The 24000-nt window shown below is 30.3% G+C and overlaps 1 protein-coding gene across 2 annotated transcripts in view; it reads right to left on the bottom strand.

Annotated features, from left to right (window-relative positions):
* Osi3 (Osiris 3) overlaps positions 1–24000 on the bottom strand; it is a 54626-nt gene that overhangs the window by 19688 nt on the left and 10938 nt on the right. For both annotated transcript variants that reach the window (XR_015821979.1, XM_088224253.1), the window contains exon 2: positions 17275–17450. Coding sequence is in view for 1 of the 2 variants with exons in the window: in XM_088224253.1 (XP_088080379.1) it covers positions 17275–17450 (176 nt within the window). In the remaining variant the exon portion in view is untranslated. The remainder of the gene's footprint in view (positions 1–17274; positions 17451–24000) is intronic.

Below are 24000 nucleotides of genomic sequence, written 5' to 3'. Positions count from 1 at the left end.
CATGTCAAAAGCAGACAGAACCGAAGGGCACTTATGACAAGATGTATGGATGTGGAAGAATCTAGGAATATATGCCAGGATAGACGTATGTGGCGGTCCATTGTCTCTGCCTACCCCTACGGAGAAATGGCGTGATGGTAGTTGTTATTTAGGTTTTTGTTTCATTCATACCTGCCCTTATCGGTTTTGGTTTACCAATTACTGTTTTAACAAATTACAACAGGGATGGAGAATACCTTAAATAAGGGAATATGGAAGTCAAGGCATTTACAGAATTGTTTTCAGGCGTTGCCTAGTATGTGAAATAATTCAATCAGATGAATCTCTTCACAATAATAAAGGTTTCAGCTCTTTAACTTCACGTAAATCAACAGATGAAAGAATTGAAGAAATATGGATGTTCAAACATAGGCAAAATGGGGAATGTTACACAGTGTGTAAAGTGGCCACTTAAACCAGCCAATTACCGGTCATAAGCCCTGTTAATGCCTTGACTCCCATATTCCTTTATTTTAGGTATTCTCCATCCCTGTTGTAATTTGTTAATCTTAATGACCCCTGAGGGGGTGAAATCCAGTATTTTGTCTATAAACATTTGGACAAACTCAAATATTGTATTTATTGTTTTCATTTAATTTATGTTTTTTTATAATTGCGTGATTAAAAAAAAGCATTCGTTTTAAAATGGCAAAATCGTATGATTTTCCCAATTAGCGTCTGTTTTACCAGACTTCAGCCTTAAGGAGGTAGTTCTGTATCTTTAAATATATTTAATTCCTCCGTACGTGTGATGTCACCAAACTCCTTCTAAGCGGCTAAATTGATTTACGTGCGGTTTTCAGAGAAATATAGATCTTTGTGCTTTGCGTGTTCGTAGATATTAAAATATTCAATCTAATGTGTAAAAGAAATCTAGGGAGCATACATGCTTTATTCATCGATCTTCCAGGGTTGCATTCGAGGAGAATGCATCGACAAAAAAATGTGTTTTTTTGTGTATAAAAAAAAATGATTTTAAATGTTTACAAACAGCATTTGTTTTTTGTGGATCTCAATCAGACTTTTCTCTTAAATTCCTTACAATTTTTACCCATTTTTTTTTTTTTATTTGATTTTTGGTAGTACTTAAAAAATATTAAATTTAATACATTTTCAAAATTGAATTCCTACATAAGTACACCCTTTTGTTGGTGAGAAGACCGAAGTTTGACGTTTGCAAAAAGAATGCCATACTTGAAAAAAAAAGATATATTTTATGTTATGTAATTCAACCATAAATAGGTACCTACTTAAATTCAAAATTAGAATATTAACGATTTTTAGTTTTGGAATTTAATCACAAACTTGTACCTAGGTACTTACTTATCAATGAAAAGTCTTTTTCCAAGGTAATAGCAGGCAAGCCAACGTTCGGGCAGGACAATGTCTGTCGGGTCCACTAGTGTGATATAAAACCGAAAGCATGGACAAGTGTTTTCAACTCAGGTGTAAACCCTTAAAAAGAAATGGGGTGGAGATTATTTGGTCTCGTGCTTTACTCGGACTTTTAAGATTAATTTTAGAGGTAGATTGTATTTCAATATGTTCTTGGAAGACTTATTTGAAATGAATTTAATATCATATTGTGAAATCAATGTTTTTGGTTAAACAAGGAATTTGATTGATAGTGCTTTTAACGCATATTATATTAATTTTACTATTATATTGTTAAGTTCCAAGAATCTGGAGGCTGCGATAACATTGTTGAGTTTTGAGAAATTTTGTTAATGTAAGTTTAATTTTGTACGAATATTTCAATACTCAGAATCCTGTAAAATATGTTTTCCGAATAATTTATGTAAATGACTGGAAATAACGTTATAATTAACATTGTTCAACATTTGCAAAGTGTATCTAGGAAAAACATGTCTTTCGGAAGAGAAAACGCAGTTATTATAATATCAGAAGTTTACCGTAATCATAAAGGGGAAAATAATACGATAGTGTACCTTACTTATAACCCTGATATAAAGTTACATCTAGATATAGTGGTAAAATTAGGATGAGAATACCATATTTACTCTAATATTATAATAATAATGGTATTCCCATCGTTATTTTGCCACTATGCCTAAGCGTAACTTAATACCAGAATCTAGTTCTTGTCTATAAAAATTTGAACGAACTAAAAATATTGTTGATAAATCCACTTGATTCATGAAGAAGTAAAGAAATTGAAGAAATAAATTTGTCATGCGTAGCCTAGTATGTAGGTGAAATAATTCAATTAGATGAATCTCACCCGCATGAATAAAGGTTTCAGACCTTTAACTTCACAAACATCAACAGATAAAAGAATTGAAGGAATAAAGATGTTTTAATATGGTCACAATGGTGAATGTTACACAGTGTGTACAATGGCCACTTAAACCAGCCAATAACAGATCAAAAGCCCTGTAGATGTCTAGACTATATTACCTTTTCGAAGATGTTCCTCGTCTCTATTGTAATATGTTAATTATTCCAGGTTTATAAGTACAGCCCTTAAATTACTATAATTTATAATAATTGTCATTTCCTTTCCGGACCTAAAGGTGCATAGGGCAGTGCATTGGTACAACAATCGCACCGTATTTTCCAATTTATATTTCTTATAATTATTCAATTTTTAAACTTATTCTTGGACCAGTTGGTTGTAATACGAAATTTTGAGTTTGTGCTCTTTAACTTCAACAAAATCAACAAATGGAAGATTTGAAGAAATATAAATGTTCAAGCATATGAAAAATGGTAAATGTAACACAGTGTGTAAAGTGGGCACTATAACCAGCCAATGACAAGTCATAAGCTCAGTAAATGTCAAGACTTCCATTTTCCTTTTTTTAAATTCTCTTCATCCCTGTTGTAATAAATTAATCTTAATGACTCCCTAGAGGGTAAAATCCAGTAATTTGCCAACAAACATTTGGACAAATTATTAACACTAAATTATACTATACATTAGCATTTTTAGGCGTTTACTGGGCCTATAATCTGAAACCAGATGGTTAAAATGATTATTTTATACGCTGTTTAACATCGCCATTCTATTTATATCCGTTCATTCTTATGAAGTAAGTAAAAGAACTGCAGAGTCTCTTCTATGTCAATATTGAATCAACTACTCCACAAGTGTTTAGAGCTTATGTTATGTTTTTGTTAAATTATTGTGCGTTTTGTAATTAAAAAAATGCAGATGAACATGAATTTATTCTAAACATAGAAACGTAGTATTTTTAACTCGATAACTTTATAATTCGATAACTCGAGTATTATTAAAGCTTTTTGCCGTATATTTTTCGCAATCGTGAAATTAATAAAAAGAAGCGTTTTCCTGTTTTTGTTTTTAAATTTTGAAACAGTTGTTTATTTTTTTAAATTTTAAAACAAAAAAAGACGTAAATAATACAAGGGTCAATTTTACTTAATGTACATAAGCATTCGGCAAACTAACAAAAAATTATAAAATACATGAATGAGTAAAATATGTGTACGCGAAAACATAAATAAATGATTGCACGGAGAAATGTTAAATTAGTGTCCTCGGGACGGGTTACCCCAGTAAGGTCTCATTTTTTTTTTTTTATTATGGCTTAAAATAAAAAAAAATATGGATAAATACATAAAAAAATAGGATGTAACAACTAGCGGAAGGCGGTCAAAGTATCAATTTCAAATGGGAAAATAAGCCATCTTGAATTTCTCACAAGTTAAACAGGTTTATCCGTAGATAACCTACAAAACGCAATGCAATAATATGACTATTAATGGACATATATGTTAACGGGTGCAAAACTCGAATGGCAACGTCACTAAGAAGTGGAGAGATATTTAAGATGCTATTTAGAGAATGAAGTTGTTCCAATCATAAGGTTAAAGAAACAGGGTAACAAGTTGTGCAAGGTTATTTTCAATGTCATTAAACTTTTATTTTTGTTTATTGTTTTTTTTTATTACGAAATACATATTTGGGAAACTGCGAAAGAAGAATGTTTATTGTGACACTTTCGTCGATTGTAATTTTTATCATATTTTTTAAAGCCAGCACCAAATTAAAAAACAATAAAAAATTTTATCAAAGCCATAAATCCATGAAAAAAAAGAAAATAAAAATAAATTTTAAGTTTTAACAAGACAAGTTTCAATGAGTCATTATTAGAGTGAAATAAAACAAACAAACAAATGCACTTTGGTAAATAAGATAATTACATAATTTTTATTAGGTCAGATCAGGTGTTTTAAATTTTGGTACTCCGGTTCTGTATTTATTTATTTTTTATCTTATAATTGCGTTATCATTCACTATTTTTGCTTTTTTTTTACATTTTTCTAAAAAATTTTTTGAAAGCATAAATTATATGTACTTTTTTTCGCTCCTTATATTTAAGTTAGTAGTAATTATTATTATACAACTATGTAGTGCTATCTTATGTTTTAATGTAAAGGATCTTTACCGACAAGCCATATTAATTGGCTTGGTGAGTCCTGTAAAAAAAATAAAATAATAATTTTAAAAATGTTTGGAAAATAATCAAATTTACATATATAATGTAATATTGTATGGAAATAAAAAAATAAATAAAATAAAATAAAGGTCATCAAACACATGTTTTTATTTAATCACAAAATGACAAAAATTTAAACAAGTCACTAAGATTATCAGTAAGTCGGAACAAAACAATCACAAAGCTAAATCGGTCGTTTTAATACTTTCATAAAAATAAAGACAAGTTGCCATTTGTATCGGAGTAAAATCGAATCAAGTGACTTTCGGTCACTATATGCTTTTCTGCGTTGCATCTTTCACACAGCAATGTAAACACAACACTAATAGCGTCGCTTACGTACTGACATGGAACCTTAATTCTCTGAGTAACAAAGAAAGCGATGTTACGGTTTTGTCCTATTCCCACCCGAACGTTGCGTTTTTTAAAATGGAGAAAGATTGATGATGTTCATTGAAGTCATTTTATGATCTTTACTGATTTTAAGGTTTTTTTTAATTAAGTCGGTTTCGTTCTAAATGTGCGATATTTTCATACCATTTGTCCAAAAAAGGTTGTGAAAGCACATTCTTCAACATATCCAAAGCCATTTTAAAGACTGAGGTTCTTCTTATCGGTTTAATTCATGAAAAAAACAAAGATTTTTTGACAATAAACGAGTCACTATTTCAAAGTTTTCAATTTCGTATAGCGCGATTTTAATTGAATTCAACTTTATGGAATGTTGTAGTACCTACATAAAGTGGCCACTTAACCCAGCCAATGACAGGTCATAAGCCCTGTAAACGCTCGAATATCCATAATCCTGAATCTTGAATTTGAAAAAATTCTACCTCATCTCTGTAGGGATATAAATAAAAAGAATTCAACTTTATTTCTTTCACTGCCATTTCACTGCTAATTTGGCAAATTATATGGAGGGCCTTTATTGGAAAATGTCGTTCATTCTCATGTCCAAATTACAAACACAAATGGTAACAAAAACTGTATTGTATCGCAAAAGCCCATTATAGCAATTTTATTAATTTAATAACATCATATTGGATTATTATTAAATACATTTAAAAAATTCTTAACTCCAACGCCCTTCATACGTATAAGTCACTAATTGACAAATTTTACGATCGTTTCGTTATAATTATACCACTTGTTTTAAATAATGTAAATAAATAATAATGGACCTTAACTATATAATCTGAAACCTTGTGCTTGGAAATTTAAGAAAAGCGTATTAAAAAAAGTATTGCAATTTGGTGACAATGAAATTAAGGTATCTGAAAAATTGTTAACGAAAGTAATTTTAATCCTATGCAAGACCATTGGATTGTTAATAAATCAACTTTTTTGTACATTAACTTTTATGTATTAACTAAATATGTATTAACTTAAGCTTAATACATATTTTTTTCTTTTATGGTATAAACGTTTTTCCCTTTCTCTACCGTTATTTTTATTTATGTGGAAACATATTTGCCGCAACAAATCGGTTTCTTAGAACGAGCATTTGCGCATGGCAACAACAAAGCGAAGCTTATCAGAGTGTTTTTTCACTAGTTTGTCTAGTATAAAATGTATGTAAAAATAAATTAGGATTTTTGTATGATCCGAGCTTCTTTAGAGTATAATTTATGAAAAAAAAAACAAATTGACAAACAATACCTATAGTGTATAAAAAAACATCGCTTTAAGACTATATTCCAGGGAAAAAATACGGTAATACGTTTATTCGAAGAACAGTCAGGCCAAGTATCCTTTTAAAATTCGTCCACAATTTATTTTACTAACTCTTGTTAGGCTGTGACGTCACACTAGTCGAGATAAGACACTAGACTTGAAATATCACTCTTTTTTTTTAAATGAATTTTTTTTTTGTTATCTTCAAATGGACATTTTCACACTGGATTTAGAAAGTTAAATTTGTATAACTAACTGAATGTTAAAACAAAAAATATTTATCATTGGCAAGCGAAGAATGAATGTCTGCTAGTTCAACAACACACCTGTTTAAGAAAAAGAACTAAGATATAACTCATAACAAGGAAGACAGAGACGCTTTTCTCTAGCGAGTGTTGTGTAAAACAGATTCAGTCTTCCGTTGGTTGATGACAATGATGTGGGGCGCACGCGCGTAATATGAGCGCCTTTTTTTTGTTGCTATAACAGAGCTAAATTATATGTTTTTTTTGCATAAATTATGGAAAAAGACTTATTAATCAATATGTTTCCGTGTTTTTTTTTTCAAATGTCTGAACTTTAGCGAGCGCAAAGGGATTATTTACCAGTCTTTTGAAAGTTATGTTATCTGTATTTAAGTAACAACGACAAACTCAAAAAGGATTATTGTTTTAAAGAAACGATCAATGAGGTTGTTTCATCGAATTCAAAACTGAAAGTCTTTGAAACTGAATTTTCTAAGGAATCTAAGCGTTTTAATAAATTTATAAAACTCGTCTAAAGTCTTAAGGTAAAGGACCATAAAACAAATTTTTATCACTGTAAACTCACCGTTTTGTAAAAAGTGTTTACGATGTATTATGTGCACTGCTCTTAAAGTTATGCTTCAATTGATGTATTTTATTTTATTTTACCAATTCATTTCATATATAATTAAACATATTTAATTCCAGATAATCTTTATAAAATTAGTGAATAGAAAATGAATAAGGAGCATTCATTACTTAGGCTATTCTCTTTCTAACTTGGCTAATCTTGTTTTCAGATGGAAAGTAAAAGTAGTTCTAACAATACCAAAAAAAAACTAAAACACTTAATTATAAATGCGTAGCTAATTAGACGTAAGAAATTAATTATCACTATGATATAATTGTAAATTACATATATGCGTGCTAAGAACACATAATGTTATTAAAAAAAATATAAAAAAGTACAATATATGATATAAAACAAATTTAAAGTAATAATAATAATAATAATGAAAGTTTATTAACAAAAATAACAATAACTTTATCTACGACATAAACACTTTGGTAATAATGTAATAACTTATTTCCATATAAGTTATTAATTTAAAAAATATTTGGTACACTTCCATTTATTTATTTTGACCAATTAGCGCTTTAACCCTCTAATGGGCATCTTCAGACTGGTGAATATTATACAGTGTAAGGGTAATTTATATAAAACTAAATATAATCTTAAGTGTAGGTACAGGTAATAGATTTTTCTGGATCATGTCTAGTCTGCCTAACTAATTACAACCTAATTTAAGGCAGACATTTTTATGCAAAAATAAACAATAACATCACTATCTACTTGTATACAATACAGTTATACAATATTAATTTATTAGGAATTTATTTTCAGTAAATCTTCCGATTTTTCCAAAATCTAATTACGATTTTTTTTTAAATTTGTTTAATTGAATCCAAGTCATGGTTTTGCAATCTTTGGGTAACGTATTGAATATTTTGGGGCCCAGAATCCTGAAATTTTTTTGCCCGAATTCAGAGAATAATGAATGAATATAAAGTAATAATTAATAATATGTGAACTAATCATATAAAGTAATGATGTCACAAAACTTTTCCAATGAGATCTGGATTCCAGACAGTTTTATTTATTTGTTTTTAGTTATTTATTTGAAATATTACATTTACCTTGTGTATTATGTGTAATACAATATACCCATGTTTAACGAAATTCTATACTATATTCTTTAATAGTAAATTGTAACAAATAAAAAATTGTTTTGAACCATTCCCATAGAGATCCTCTATTTCTTAAATAAGAGACCCATTAAGCATATTTATAATAACTTACTACATTGTTATATTTTATCTCCTTCCTTTCTTTACATATGACTTATTTCATATTTCATCTTTGAATTTCCATTAAATTTATATTTTTAATAATAAATTGGCTAAATTAAATATAGGTTTGTCCCGTATGCAAGTGGAATAAAGAACATAATTGCATGTGTCAAATAAAACCAGAGCCCTAAGTAAGTGCTTTTGACTCGAGGGCTATTTTAAGGTAAAAATCCTAAAAAAGATAATCGAGTGGAGATAAATCCACCTTAACGCGTCGTGCTAAGCGCATTCGTATATCATGTTTGAGATTACAGCAAGTTCGACTTGAAAAATTGATTTGAAAAGTGGTTTTAGACGGCAATATTTCACGTAAAAATATTGACTAAATATGTTGTGGACTGAGGGTAATAGAGGCATTGAAAACAGTTAACGTTAATTCTTAATAACGGAAATCTTTAATAAATAATGGTTAAAAAATAAAGAAAATTAACTCTTTATCAAAGCCTAAAATCAGTTTTGCAATGTGTGGATCTGTAAAGAGACCAGAATATATTTTTATAGGTATCTGCGTATGTAGTGAGGGCTTTCAATGTATTTTTTTCTTATTACCTCACCTATGTGCTACAAAAATGATCCAGATACGTCACAAACGGACAAAGAGTGCAGTTCTCTATGCACCACTTGATGAAGTTAGGGAATGATAATGATATTATCTTAAAAGCAACATATCTAAGCGTTAATACGAGGGTAGATTGAAAACTAATGCACACATTCTTGTACAACGTAAACGAAAGTATTATTTCTCCTTTTTGCAACCGCTGAAAAAGTACCTCCTATTGAGATTCATTGCCATTTAAAGGTTGTTTATAGTGATAAAGCTGTTGACAGGTCTACTGTAAATTATTACAGTAGTTTGTCATGTAAGTGGCAGCCTGGTACCAATAATTTGCAACATGACAACGCTCGTCCACACACCTCGCGCGCAACTAAAAAGGCTCTTCGAAATTTGAAATTCGAACCAATTTCACACTCTGTTTACCCCTTCGAAATTGCGCCGTTTGATTTTATTTTTTTCTCTACTCAAGAGAAATTTCACGAGTAATTACTATCCTTCGGACGTTGAAGAGGAGGCAGCTATTAAGTACTGGGGTCGATTGAGAATTTATCAGTGACGGAATGAAAAAATATGTTTGACGTTAGGAGAAATGTATAAGATTTAACGATGAGAATTGTAATTTAATGTACTTTTTTCCTGATTTTGCTTTTTGAAATTGTTTGTGTTTTACAAAAATGTGTGCATTACTTTTCAGCCTACTCTCGTACATTATAAAATTATGACAAATATTTGCAAAGTGATAGTTTGCGTTAGGATCTGAATATTTCCCCACATAAATAATAAACTCTGACTTATACAGCGAATTTAAGGGATGCTCGTAAACCGGCGTCTTAGTTTTACGACTCAATAAAATACTGGTACCCTATACTTCTTATCTCTTCTGAAAATTTTGATAAATTTTGTTACTAAGATAGAAATTTAATGAATTGTAATATAGTTTCAGTATTAATAACTCTGTAGGAGTAAAATCTAGCAAAATCTACAAATATTTGGACATAGTTACACAAAATCTAAATGACATAAAGAAAAATGTAAAAAAAGATTTTTTTAAATACATGATAACGTAAAAATAATAAATAATCAAATATTTCCTATGGTCCACTTTGGTCGAATTTTAGAAATGCCAATGATCAATTTTTAACCCCTTCACATCGCACTCCATACCTTCACCAAAACAAGAAAGTATTTGGCTAATACTTAAGTATTTAGTAGACACTATTTTATTTTAATTTTTATTTTATGATTCTCATAAATCTATATTTCTCATTTATCTATATATTTATTTCATCATTTCATGTCCGCTCCCTAGTTGAAGCATATGGTGGTACCCACAAAGAACTTTTATGCATCTCTTTTGGCTGCCAACTACTTTGCGTCTACCCAAGTCAAGTTCTCGTCCAGGAGTTCTGAAAACTGCAAACGAACAGTCAGCAGTGGACGTCCAGGACGTTAAGAACCTGATGCCTTGACAAGTAGGAAAGCGTGATTAAGTCTCTCAGGAGGCATCCGCAGTATATGGCCTAGTCAACCGTATCGCCTCCGTTGTCATTGAGGTTTTCTGCGTCCGTTCTCTTATTACTTCATTCCTCACAAAGTCAAACCACCGCACACCTAAGATTCTTCTAAGACACGTACTTTTAAAACACAGATTTTTGCTGTTTTTGGCCCTAGTGAGGTGCCACGATTCGCATCCGTAGAAGAAAAAAGGTGTAATGCAGGCGTTATATAGGCAGCATTTGGTTTTCACCGAGTAAATATACAATCTCCAGACAGCCTTAATACTGTTGAATGTGGCGTCTGCTACTCCTAACCACACTCCCAGTTCTATTTGAAAGCTGCCATTTTCTGTAAAATATACTCTCAGGTATTCGAAATTAATTAATTAATTAATTATGAATAACTTATATAGCGCCATTTTCGTAATAAAATACCTCAAGGGCGCTTTACATGGTGATTCTATTGTTAAGTTAATTTAATTGAAGCTTTTGAATTTGTAATTAAATTAAATTAATTTATTTTGTTGTCACGTGCTACGGATTTATTCAAATGATTTAGAGAACAAGGAAACTATATATCTTTATATGTAAAGTATTAACTTTGTGGTAAAACATTTTATTAAATGTTATTAAATATTTGTATGTAACCACTTACCGACTTTTCTATGTCTACCGCTTTTGAGACGTACCCGTCTCTTCATCAGGACACTAATTAAACCAACATGCAAACTAACATGCAAAACCTTATATAATTTTCACTTACAAACTTAAATGTTGTATGTTAATTAATAATTTAAAACTGGAAAAATAAAAAAAAATGTTTTGAAATGAAAAATGAAAAGCTGTCATCAAGTGGGAAGAACAAAATAACATATCAACGAACCTAAAAAAAAAAAAAAAGATTTTATTAGCCTCCCATCTTTAATACTATACAACAGTTCATTAAACGTTGATTTACAGTTTTGTTATACGACCCAAAATCTGTAAACTATCCTATGAGCGTTAATTTTATACTATTTTATGGCTAAATACGAGATGTAACCTCTTCTGAAATATCACAACCCATATAAAAGTTTAAAACTGGCAAAAATAAAGCTATTGCAACGTGGATGCTGAACTAACCAAAATGCCCAAATATTAGCTAAATAACTCTGTAGCTTAGGTCTAGAAGGGCCAATGTCATCAAGGGCCGACGTCAATTTCAATTTCAATTTGAAAACTGCTATATATAGCTTTTTCATGCACACGTTTTTGTGTTATAATGTTTTCATTAATATTTGTTATCAAAGACGTCAAACATTTCATTATGACGTCATAAAAAGTCTTAATATTTACTCTATATTACAACATAATACACTAGCCTTTATAGATCCAAGCCACATATTTTTTTACGGATGTTTGGAAAAAAATATTAACGAAGGGGCATTTCTTAAAATGATCACATAAATTGACACCTTGGTCAAATAATAAATATTAAATGTAACGTGAAAGCGTGTCAAAATTTCATAGTAATCGCAAACCATCTTGTATAAATAGGTGCGAAGGTTTTCACGGTCACTGTTATCAATATTATTTATCTTTTTTGGGTGATACCGTGTATGTTGGATTTGATGGCTCCTGCAATGGTAGCCGAAACGTCGGATCAAATCCAACATACACGGTATCACCCAAAAAAGATACATAATATTCATCTTGTATAATTCTTGAAATTGGGATTCTGAAAATTTTTGAGAAAAGTTGTCAGTATTTTCTGTTCCTTTTACGTTCGGCGGTTAGCTTTTTATTTATTTTTGATTAACGGGCCGTTTTTTCATACACTAAAGTAAACCAGACATATTTTTTAATAAGTTTCAATTTTAAATATCAGAGACAAAACAAAAGAAAAAACAACTGAGCAAAACAAAACAAACATTCAAGGATATGTTTTTTTATTACGCGAAAATGGGTTTTACACATACAGAGGTTATAAAGAATTGGCGAATATAAAAATACAATTTTCAATGAAAAAAAAATTTTTGAGAAAAGCAAATGAAAATAATAAAAACTCAATTTTTATTCAAAAAAATTTAAGAAGTTTTGGTTTTTGATAAAGTTATCGCAACTACATTTATTTTTTGGTCATCGGAGTATTTGTTCCCGAGAGAGTCAATTCTTATTAATAACTTGAAAATAATAATAACTTGAAATGCAGCACTAAATCTGAAATTTTCCTTCTATCACAAACACCCTTTTATTTTAACTGTTTTATTAAACATTTACAGTTAAGCTCTTCAATTGGAAAGTTTGATTTGAAATTCATCATTCTTAAAAACTTGTGATGGAGCTTCAACTCTTACATCTGTTGATCTTTGCTTATTAAAAAAGCTGAAACCTTTATTGATGCGGTGGTCATTTTGATGGTGAGATTCTGATTATGGTTTTATTTTGTTAACCTACGAGTGTGACCTACGCTATTTCTCCTAACAGCTAAAGTTATTGACTTTCACGCTCAGGATCATTTATCTTACGTACTGATAAGTAGGTACCCTATGAACATTAGGCATCCAGTCTGGAGTCAATAATTTTCTTGGATATAAAAAATAAAGCTTTTAGAACTGAATTGAGAATGAAAATAAATGACGCCGCTTAAGGCATACCAAAAATTTCAGACGGGGTTTATAAAACAAAATAGCTTGGTTGATAGTTTATGGTGGTTTTTCCATTCATTTTTTAAAGCAGTCAACCTAACCCTTTGATTTCGGGTGTTGATTCAAATATGAACGAAATTTAAATTTTATTTACTCACGTGCCTGCAAATATTTAAAATCAAAGAGTTTCATTTTTATTACTGGTATTCGTTTTACTATTTATTTCTGCTTCTATTTATAGTCGGCATTGCACAAAAAAAAAATTTTTCAAATATCTTAAAGATCGACAAATTATTCAAGAATATATTGAAATTGATTCCTCTTAACTATTATATTATACACTTTGAAATATTCAGATTCAATAAAAAAAAAATATATATTTACACTTTGTATCCCGGAGCCGTGCAAACACGTGATTGTATAACCATGCGTTGTGTCTCGGTCCCGTGTTTTCACGTGGTTTACCAGCTGCCAAAAAAATGCATTTTATTTATCTCTAATGACTCTTATTATTACTTTTTCTCTGCTGGTAAACCACATGAAAACACGGGACCGGGACACAACGCATGGTTATTAAAATCACGTGTTTACACGTCTCCGGGACACAAAGCACAACAAAAGGAGTGAGGCCCTGTATATGTGCAAACATTTCAATGCGCAATGTGGCTCTCCATAAAGGCCAATGTTGGTAAAACTATCATACAAAAATTACTTATTAAATCATTTCAAATAAATCTGAGTAGTTTCATTTGATTAAACCCAGTATTTTAAAAATTATGACACTTTTGAGAAACCCTTCACAAAGCATGAAATTTCACAAAAATGGGCCGGGCACAGGGTAAATTCTATGTGTATTCGGCCGGTACTCAAAATGTTAAGATACATATTTGAAAAAACGAATAATATATCCCTAACTCTATGAGGCCTAGAGCTTTTTTTTGTATTAAGATACAACAAAATAGAAAGTAGAAACATGCATTTAATCCAAGAATATTACAAATTAAAAGTAATTTTTATACATATAAATAAACATACATTTTTTTAATCAAGACTACAACGATCGAATCTGTGTTAAACAAAATATATCAATCGAAGGTGCCCCCTTACGTAATAATCATTTAAGTAAAGTGGGTATTGCATGTTGGTTCAATCGTTACATGTACCGGTAGACATAGACAGGTCAATAATTGGTTATTTACAAATATTTAACAATATTCAGTAATATGTTTGATCACGAAGTAAATGCTTGAAATATTAAAAATAATTATTTTAGTACTTAGGAAACACCTTTTCAGTTTCCAGAAAAACTATTTTCATAAAATGTGTGTAAATTGCGATAGAGACATTACAAGCGTGAAATTTTTAATTATAAATATTTTATCGCTAACTAAACTCAAACAATTTCATTATATTTTATGTAACTCAATTATAACTTTTGGCATAATAGGATGGGGAGGCACTTATAAATCAATTTTAAAACCTCTCGAATCTGCTCAAAAATCTATTATTAAAATAATTTTTCAAAATCCGTTCAGGTACTCCAGCGTCAAATTGTTCGAGGAATTTGATAAATTAGATATAAGGCAATTATATGTATTTAGAATAATTATGTTTGTGAAAGCAAATTGTTCTACCAAATCCCAAAAGGAACACTCTCACACTATCAGAAGTCAAACTAAATGATGGGTCATGGGGTCTTACAAAAATGCTGAATTCAGCCAAAAATAATCAGGTTTCTGGGCCCCAAAATATTCAATATGTTACCTGAACATTACAAAACCATGACCCGAATTTTATTAAACAAATTTGTAATTGGATTTACGTAGAGAAAAATTGGAAAACTTATTGAAAAAGGGGTAGGTAGAAAAACATTGGAAAACTTATTAAAAAAGATTCTAAAATAATAAATAGTATGTAAATTGTATAATTTTATAATAAATTAACTAGAAGGTAGTCATGCGATTGTTTGTTTTTGCATAAAAATGTCTGCCTTTAAGCAGGTTGTACCTAGTTAGGCAGAATAGACATAATCCAGAGAAATCTATTACCTATATGTAGTAGATAGAAAAATTGTATTTTTTGTTGATAAACCATTATTATTATTATTATTACGTAAGGTATAAATAATACACACTGTTGTATTATTCAATGTTTACTTCTTTTCTCTGCTTTTTACATATTCTCGTCTATCCTTATTTTCCTAACCGATTTTCAAAAATTGTATTTTCCCTCGCTCTCGAGAACTGAATGTTTTGACTTAAAACAACTTTAGTTAATATATTGAGTTTTTCTACTGACATTTCTTGGTGGAACTGCATTTTAATTATAATAATAAAAATACTTTATAGTTTTATTTCACTTTTATTTATAATTATTTTATATTTTTTTTTTACCAGTGACCGGGTTTCGTTTTGACCAACATCGTCAGACTGGTGGAAGACTAAACAAATGTCTATGTTACATACAAGTGCAAGCAGGGGTTTTAAATCATGATTTTATTTAATTATGTAAATAAAAGAATTTAAATTAAAATAATTTAAGAATAAGGTTAAAACAATTATAAGAATAAAAGTTTTGTTTGAATGTATATAATAAAAACTCGTGTAAAATATATAATTTTATGAAGTTTTATAATGAAAATGTATTTGAATTACATGTATTTAAATTTAATTAAAACTATAACAGGGGCCGCTGGTTGGTAGTTCCATCGACAGCTATGTCTCCGGGCTCGGGGGGTAATTACATATAATTCAAATACATTTTCATTATAAAACTTTATAAAATTATACATTTTACACCAGTTTTTAATATATAAATTCAAACAAAACTTATATTCTTAAAATTGTTATTACCTTATACTTAAATGATTTTAATTTAAATTCTTTTATTTACATTATTATATTAAATCATGATTTACAACCCCTGTTTGCACTTGTATATAACATGGAAATTTGTTTAGTCTCCCACCGGTCTGACGATGTCGGTCACGACAAAACCCGGTCACTGGTTAAAAATTTATAAAAAAATTAGAAATAAAAGTGGAATAAAACTATAAAGTATTTTTATTATGATAATTACTTTAGTTACTTTACCAATTATTCAATTTTGTCTGACCATATTGGTTTTAACAAAAGAATAAGTATAAAAAAATACAAAAAAAAACGCGTGTAATAATACGACCACCATTACAAAACTTAATATCAAATTGTGGCAACATAAAGATGGATACCACAAAAAACTCAATATTTAAAAATCATAAATGTATAAATCTGTAAATAAGTTATCAGTAAGGGCTCTACTTTGGTACAAATTAATTTGTTAGCAAGCGTCGCACTCTTGAGTATAAACACAAATTGGTACATGATTACAACACCAGATTTAGAAGTATGGCTGTTCTAGGGCCAGCTGTTCCTAGATATTGTAATAAATAAGGCAAAAGGACTCTGAAAACCAGTATACCTAAAATCTGAAACGTGTTACTTAACAATATAAAAAATATCGAGTTCAATACTGGAATGAGACGTTTGCTCAAATTACGGCTAATAGAAACAAGTTTTTTTGTATTTACTTATTAGTAATAGTACAATAAAATATGTTTCCATGTTAAATGTTTAAAAAATATATTTTTTTATAAATATAAGGTAAGGATGCAACAATCGAAGCAATGTGTAAGAACCTGCCAACAAGTGGTATGCTTTTAATTGAGTAGGACTTAAATTTTAAGTTTTTTTTTAACAGAAAAAAAATATTGAAATTCTTATAATTAACCCCAATATTAAATTTTGAGAGCCATTTTCAACAAGTTGTAAATAACTCACTGTTAGAAAATAGGAATTAAGTTGGAGTAGAGTGGGTTCAAAGAATCAAGTGGGGAGTGGGTAAGTCCAAAGCACCAGCCACAGGACCACAACCTAATTCGATTATCGTGCAAACGTATTTTTGAAAAAAAAACCTTTTATACAAAAAAATATACGATAACTTTGTTTTAATATCCACCAATTAAAGTCAGTTTAAGGTTAAATTTTCCGTTTCTAAGATTTGCATATCCACAAAATATTGTCGAATTCAAAAGTTTTTTTTTTTTCATTTATTTACAATTTAAAAAACCCCTCAGGGTTACATTAGAAATTTAATATTGTCTAGTCATTTTATGTCTCGTCTTGTCTAGTTAGTTCAGTCATCATGTGCTTTTTCAGATTGATTTTAAATTTGTATATTTTATATTTTCATTTATATTTTTACCTGTTGGCTGTAATTTCTACATCGTCTCCAACTTGAATGGCTGTCTTCTTCAGCATCCTGTTCATATAAGTCACGAGTTTCAGCATCACGCAGGAGCTGATGTCATTTTGAGAGCATTTGGAGTTCATCTTTCTTACCAAAGTTTCTTCTAACTGGTTCCTCTCACTTGAATTCACCTGAAATCAAATATTAACACTTACATTAAAGAGGCTCACTTAAATGACAACTTACTTTTTTTTTTAAATATGCCACCTGTTCATCCTTTAAATTTTTCCATTTGCTGATTTTTGTAAAGGAAAAAATGACTCCTATATTTCCTCACTAAAATGTTCTTCATCTCTGTTTAATGTATTTCGTGGTTTAAAAAGGAAGAAAAACTATCAAATAATTTAAGCTTTCTAAAATATTAAGATGAAAAATCGAGATGTGTCGATTTTTTACATTAAACGATATTTACGCAGTGTACCGGTGAAGGTGCTATGAATACTATGGCTTAGATCTATAAGAGCCAATGTCGTAAATCGTATTATTACAGGAGAAAATGGCGTAGACACTTTAAGGTGTTATAATTAACTGTTTGACGTCGTTTATAGCATACATTATTAAAAAATTTACAACACATGTATGCGTGAAAATAATATTTCAATAAACTAGATTTGACACATTGACCCTCTACAAAAAATTGGCTAAAAAAAAACAAATATTATATAGGCTCTTCTAGATCCAAGCCATATGAATATTTGTTTATTTTTCCCATTTTAAATACTAAAACACCATTTAATTCATAAATAATAAAAATAATGTGACCTCACTGGGGTTGTTCGTGCCGAAAACACTTATCGAAATCCTTTTTTTTATTTTTACATGCGAGAATATACAAATGAGACTTAATTTATTTAATCAAATATATTTAAATGCAGCCACTCTATTGACCCACAAGCACGTTCCGGAGTGTCAGTGTATTATTTATTTTATACATAATAGTACAAACTTTCACATCAATTGTCAAGTCACATGTAAATACTATAAGTAGTCATTAATAGTTAGCAGCAATGTTTGATTATGTCCAAATGCTTGCAGACTGGCTGGATTTCCTCCCTAGGGAGTTGAATTACTACCCGGTAAAAAAAGAAGTTTTTCTCAGAAAAAAATTTCCCTCTCTGTTGAAATAAATTTAAATTAATAGTTAGTTATAAAAATACGCATAAAAAAGAACAATGAAAAACATTAGGTATATAAAAGAAAGAAGAAAAATTAAAAAGTAAATCGTAAATAATCTTTCTTTCCTTTTTATTTTTTAGATACAAAAAATGAAAAAAAGATAGGTGTTAACAAATTGAAATTATAATACAAAATGTTATAACAGTATATGTATTAGATAATAATGATACACAATTGAATAAAAATGTTTAAAAAGAAAATAAGACATTTCATTTCAAGAAAACATTAAAAGTTTAAATAATAATAATTTTTTAGAGTTTGCTTATCTTATAATTTTAAATCACGATTTTGATTACGATAAGGAAGTCAAAATTTTGCACCTAAATAATAAGAAAGGATTTTAATTAAATAGTATGGGGGTTTTTTACATTAAACAAGCCTTAAAAATGGATATTCTTGTAATAAATAATCAAATAAATTTTCAGTACAGCCCGCTTTTTTAATTAAAAATTAACCAATTGGATAACCCCATTTCTACCCCCCCATCCCTCTTAACTTCCTACCAATTCTTCAATTCAAGATTAAATATTTTTGTAAAAAACTAAGCTCAGTGCATGACTAGACACGGTGGCGTTCGCATCTCTATAAATCTGAATGTGATTTATGTATTTTTGGAAATACTATATATCGGTAGTCAGATGGCAGAAGGGACCATCTGTATTTTTGTATGTGTTTAAGTTTTCAAAAATGTTAATTAATGTTTCAGTAAATACACGCAGAAAAAAAAATCAGTGTCACTCAGAATGGTAATTTGTTATTGAAAAACAACACTAAAATATTTTAGTTTGAGGATTAAAATCTTGAAATCGAGACGTATTTCAGCTCTCCTGAATATTTTTGAAAATTACAAATGGTCCCTTCTGCCATCTGACTACCGATAAATACTACGGTGATGGTGAAGGTGGAGGTGTATTGTTGTATTTGCATGTTGGTGTAGTGAGTGTCCTGATGAAGAGACGGGTACGTCTCGAAACCGGTTAACAAAAAAGTCATAAAGTGGTTATGTACTAATATTTACTAACATTAACTTGTATATTGACTTAAATAATAAGCTTTAAATAATACATGTAAAAACGTTTTTGAAATAAATGGTGGTATTAAAAATGTCTTTATTTTATTTATTTATTCATATTTTACTCTTACAAACTATAAACAATACTAAAACGAATGTGCCCTCACTGGGGTAACCCGTGCCGTGGACACTTAACAATATTCTTTTTTGATTTTTTTTTACATTTGAGAATAAACAAAGTAGACTAATTTAATAAATAAAGATAATTAACAAAATATTCAGACTGTTTTAAAAACAAGGTAATATCATATGTAAATTTGTTGCCCAAGGAAAATAAACGCGGAATCGGAGAGTGCCGTGCATAGTTAGTATCTACGTATGTAGTTGCAAAAAACTCATTACATCTAGTATTATTAAGTCCCCTTTTTGGATAATTTTTACTAAAAAAACATTTTTTATGTTCATATTAATTTGATTGGCGTAATTTCACATATTTTTACGTTGTTTGTTGTTTTTTCATATTTCTACTTTCAGTAACGGAATTCTTGTTTTTATAATTACCATGTAGGGTCACGAACGTGGTACCAATAACATGCAACCACAGCGCTCTCATTATTAAAAGCCAACACTTTTCTTCTGATTACTTAGTTAATTAATTATGTTTACATTGAAACTATACCGCGCAAAAGGAAAAAAGCAAATAACTGAATGAGCATCGAAAAACAATGATTGCTACGATTGAAATATTTCAGAACTTTCAAGAATATTCTTTAGAATAAATGAAAATGTGTATCAACGTAATTTTATTTTAGTTTAGTTAAAAACCACTTTTAACAGAATTATATTAAACCGTTAGTAACGGTTAACCAATAGCAAAAAATAGGTACTCCGCTGCATGGGTTTAAAAAATAATTTTGCAAAAACCTATATACTGTGTAACACTTGCCCAAATGCCCAAAATCTCCCGACTATGTCGAACCAAGTCATCGAAAGTGTCAAGAGTTTCAAATACCCGTAGCCCAATCACAAATAACTATCGATTTGCTATTAAGCGACGTGATAAAAATTTCTCAACATGGTTGTTTATCGTATTCGCGATCACAATGCAACATCCGTGAACACCTAATATTAAATTTCAAAATATTTACGTTTCGTGACGTATAATCCTGCTGCGCAATCACGTATTTAAATTTCACCGGTGTAAATATGAAAAATATTCCAAAACTGCTATTTTTATTTATTTATTTATCATTTGTCATGCTTTTTATTGCATTTAACTTGCGGTTGGCAAGCCAAATGTCAAGAAAAGCAGTTGCCATACTCCTTACTAATTTGTAAATGCAATATATTGTATTATTTTTATAATAAACGCCGATTTTTCGTGAGTGAACTGTATTTATTTACGAGTAAAATCAAAAACAAACCGAAAAAAGCGTTGACTTAGAGATTACACACGCGTCGATTTATAACTGTGATAACTTAAGCATGCTTATTATTGTTCATTGTGATTGCTAAAATGTTGTTTGTGATTGAGCCACTGGGAGTATACGAGTATGTTATGGAAAATGTTGATAGGTGCAGAAATAGAGGAAGACCGAGAAAGACATGGCATGACTAAATCCAACAAGTACTTGAAGATGGACATGTTAAAAGTCGGAATAATCGGCGCGCGTGCATGAGAAGATGTATGAATGTAGTGGAAGCGAGATATGTATGCAAAGATAGAGTGTTGTGGCATTCTATCCTCTCTGCTTACCCTTACGGAGAAACGGCGTTTTGGTTTTTTGTTGTTGTTTTTAACTATTTCAATCTGCAATAAATTATTAATTATTTATGAATAATATGATGAAGAATTTTTTCCTTAGCTTTTCAATATTCGGTACATCAACTCTATTTTTAAATTATCCACAGTGGGAACGGGGAACTGTTACTTTAAAAGCTCTATAGCTGCAAAATATGTTAAGATATTTATTGTGCTTAGTGCTCTTACCAAAAATATCCAGAATAATAAAAATAGTAAACAGACACATTATTTATCAGACCAAGAAGAGGAAATTGACTGTAAATTGACAGATAAATTCAAATTGTTGATGAAGTTCTAAGAAGGTATTCATAATTTCTTCATCATAGTCTATTTACTTTGAAAATTTACATTAAAACGTTATGTTTGTATGGTAAAAAAATACTGATTCTATAGAATTCTCTTTTTGGATAACAATATTGAAGGTCCAATTTGTAAAACTCGTAAATTTTTTACTTTTTCAGGGAGAGCAAAAAAATATTAAAATTCAGTTGCGCCTTGCTATTTAGCATATTTATTTATGTATTTATTTAAATGTATTATTTTACTTAACTTAATTTTATATTAATTAAGATCATACATTTCTATCGACATTTCCTAATGTATTCGAATTAGAAAAATAAACTCTATGAACACCGTGCTTCATCATGCGTTGGTTATTTCCACCTCCATACCGTTCTTCTGCTTGAATCCGTGAGAGATACCATGAATGGATTATACCCTTTTGTTATTATAGAATTACATTCTTGATGATTGAGTTGGCTGGGGGTTGTATCTTAGTTGGAGGCGTGAAAGACTTGGTAAGTCACCCTTTGTATTTTTTAAGGTAACTTGAATCGGAGCATTCATAAAATGACTTATCTGGGATTCTCACTCTCCCAGGTCAATGCATTACAAATTTGTACCAGGTGTGATGCACTCCCGGTTCTAACGGGCTTGTTTCCTTTGAATCTGGAGGTCCAGCAACGATCTGCAAATTTTCGCCTAAAAAAAGGCGTTCCTTCGTTATTGGTGGCAAACGTCTACTCCCAACTGAAAGAATGTCTCAATCGAATATATGAAAAATGTCTTTAAATGCTCTTCTTGATGCTTGGTTATCACTATGGGAATCTTCCCTTTCAGGGAGGGTTACCTATCTTTTTTTTCCTTCATTTCGTCAGCGCTTAAAATCTTCTTGGGTTCTCTCCGATCACTGGACTACGCAGTTTTTATCAAGTCATGGTAAATTCATTCAAAAATTATTTGTTTTTAATATTGTTGACTCCCTTTCGTGCTGCTGCGGATATCCTAACCAATCTTCTGAACACATTCTGTGGTCTTGTCCCTTTCCTCTTCTCTATGATTACTGAATAGAGCTTCTCGCTACTATCCATGGCCTTTTTATAAGTCCTGTCGGATTTACTGATCTGGTGGCTTCCAAAAAGAATTTGAAGGCTTTAAAAAAAATTTGTAATCATTTCGGCGAATTGATCATGTCCAATCAATTTAATCCCAGTCAGCGAAGATATCACTTCCCTCTCTTCTCAATCCAGTGAAGTACATATTATGTACTTCTGGATTACTTTCTTTTAGCACAAAGATGCTAAGGCTACCAGATTTCAGAGAGCTCCTTCGGGCAGGTTTTCACGTTTGACAACGAGCAAATTTTCCGTGTATGTGGGCACCGCCAAGTAGACTTATGTCCTCAGATGCGGTGTGCGGTATGTGGTGGGCAAGCTGTCTGTGGCGGTCGCTAAGGTTAAACTTGTTTTTATGAACTCGGCGATTTTCGTTTGTTAAAAAAAATGGATCAAAGAATTTGTTTACAATTTTATGTTTAACTGTAATAAATTTTAACAAAGTTTTTTTAATGTTAACAAAGGCCTATAGTGGGTCTGATATGAGTAAAATAAGAGTTTACGAGTGGTATAAATGTTTTCAAGATGACCGTGAAGACGTTGAAGATGATGAACAGCCCGGACGCCCCAGCACATCAACTACCGATGAAAACGTGGAAAAAACGAATGAAATGGTTACAAACGATCGTCAAATCACAATCACAATCAGAGAAGTCGCGGATGATGTTAGCATGTAGATTGGCTCATGCCATGAAAAATTTTCGAATGTTTTGGGTATAAGGGGAAATTCATTTTTAAAAAATTCAAATTATTTAAGTGGGAGGATAATTAGCATTAAAATAAAAAAAAAACGTTAATTTCAGCAAGGGAATGCTTATCAGGGGAGCCTCAATTATTCATTTTAGGACCTTATCCGTATAAAATTTAAGTGTAAATGATTTGTAATGTAATGAAGAAGATTCATATATGCAAATGACACCGCACTAGTCTAATTATTAGTTAAAATTCTTTAAAATCCCAAGATATACTGCAAAACGACTGTAATAAATTGTTAAAGTGGGCTCATGACTATGATTATATTATAAATGCACTACTACTTATACTGCTACCATCACGCCATTAGGCAGAGAAAATTGACCGCCACATACGTCTATCCTGGCATACATTCCTAGCTTCTTCCACATTCGTACATCTTGTCATACATGCCCTTTGGTTCTCTCTGCTTTTGACATGACCAGACTTAAAATTTTGGTTTATCTGATCATGCCACGTCTTCCTTGGTCGTCCTCATCTCACGTTACCGTTCATTTTTGCCATATATACTTGTTTTACCATTCTTTCGTTGTCCATTCGTT

Source organism: Micrasema longulum, unplaced genomic scaffold, assembly GCF_059751315.1.
Source record: "Micrasema longulum isolate JH-2025_06_02 unplaced genomic scaffold, ASM5975131v1 h1tg000274l, whole genome shotgun sequence".
NCBI classification, from domain to species: domain Eukaryota; kingdom Metazoa; phylum Arthropoda; class Insecta; order Trichoptera; family Brachycentridae; genus Micrasema; species Micrasema longulum.
Note: the sequence above shows the minus strand (reverse complement) of the source record. Positions and strands in the feature narration are given on the sequence as shown.